The 242-nt window shown below is 65.7% G+C and overlaps 1 protein-coding gene across 1 annotated transcript in view; it reads left to right on the top strand.

Annotated features, from left to right (window-relative positions):
- LOC104619486 (anaphase-promoting complex subunit 1) overlaps positions 1 to 232 on the top strand; it is a gene marked incomplete at both ends in the record, with an annotated part of 34,804 nt that extends 34,572 nt beyond the window's left edge. Inside the window, 1 exon segment of the mRNA XM_010285378.1 lies at positions 96 to 232. Coding sequence (XP_010283680.1) covers positions 96 to 232 — 137 coding nt within the window.
- Positions 233 to 242: the final 10 nt, after the last annotated feature.

Below are 242 nucleotides of genomic sequence, written 5' to 3'. Positions count from 1 at the left end.
GGGGGGAGGGGGGGTGTGGGGGGGGGGGGGAGCCTCTCGAGCTGCACCAAGGCAAGAGCAGAGAGGCTTCCTGTTTCCTTTTTAAGGTTTAACAGAATTTGAACACAGCCGCCGCGGCAGCCTGGACCAATGATCTGGGCAGAGTGGCGGGGGAGTTTCGGCTCGGGGTGCCTGGCGCCCGTTACGAATGCCAGCTTCGCTCTCCGGCCCCGGGCTCGCCCGGCCTGCCAGGGTAAGGTGCT

The sequence above is a fragment of the Phaethon lepturus genome, unplaced genomic scaffold (assembly GCF_000687285.1).
Source record: "Phaethon lepturus isolate BGI_N335 unplaced genomic scaffold, ASM68728v1 scaffold11114, whole genome shotgun sequence".
Classification (NCBI taxonomy): Eukaryota; Metazoa; Chordata; class Aves; order Phaethontiformes; family Phaethontidae; genus Phaethon; species Phaethon lepturus.
This window is presented reverse-complemented; position numbering and strand designations above follow the sequence as displayed.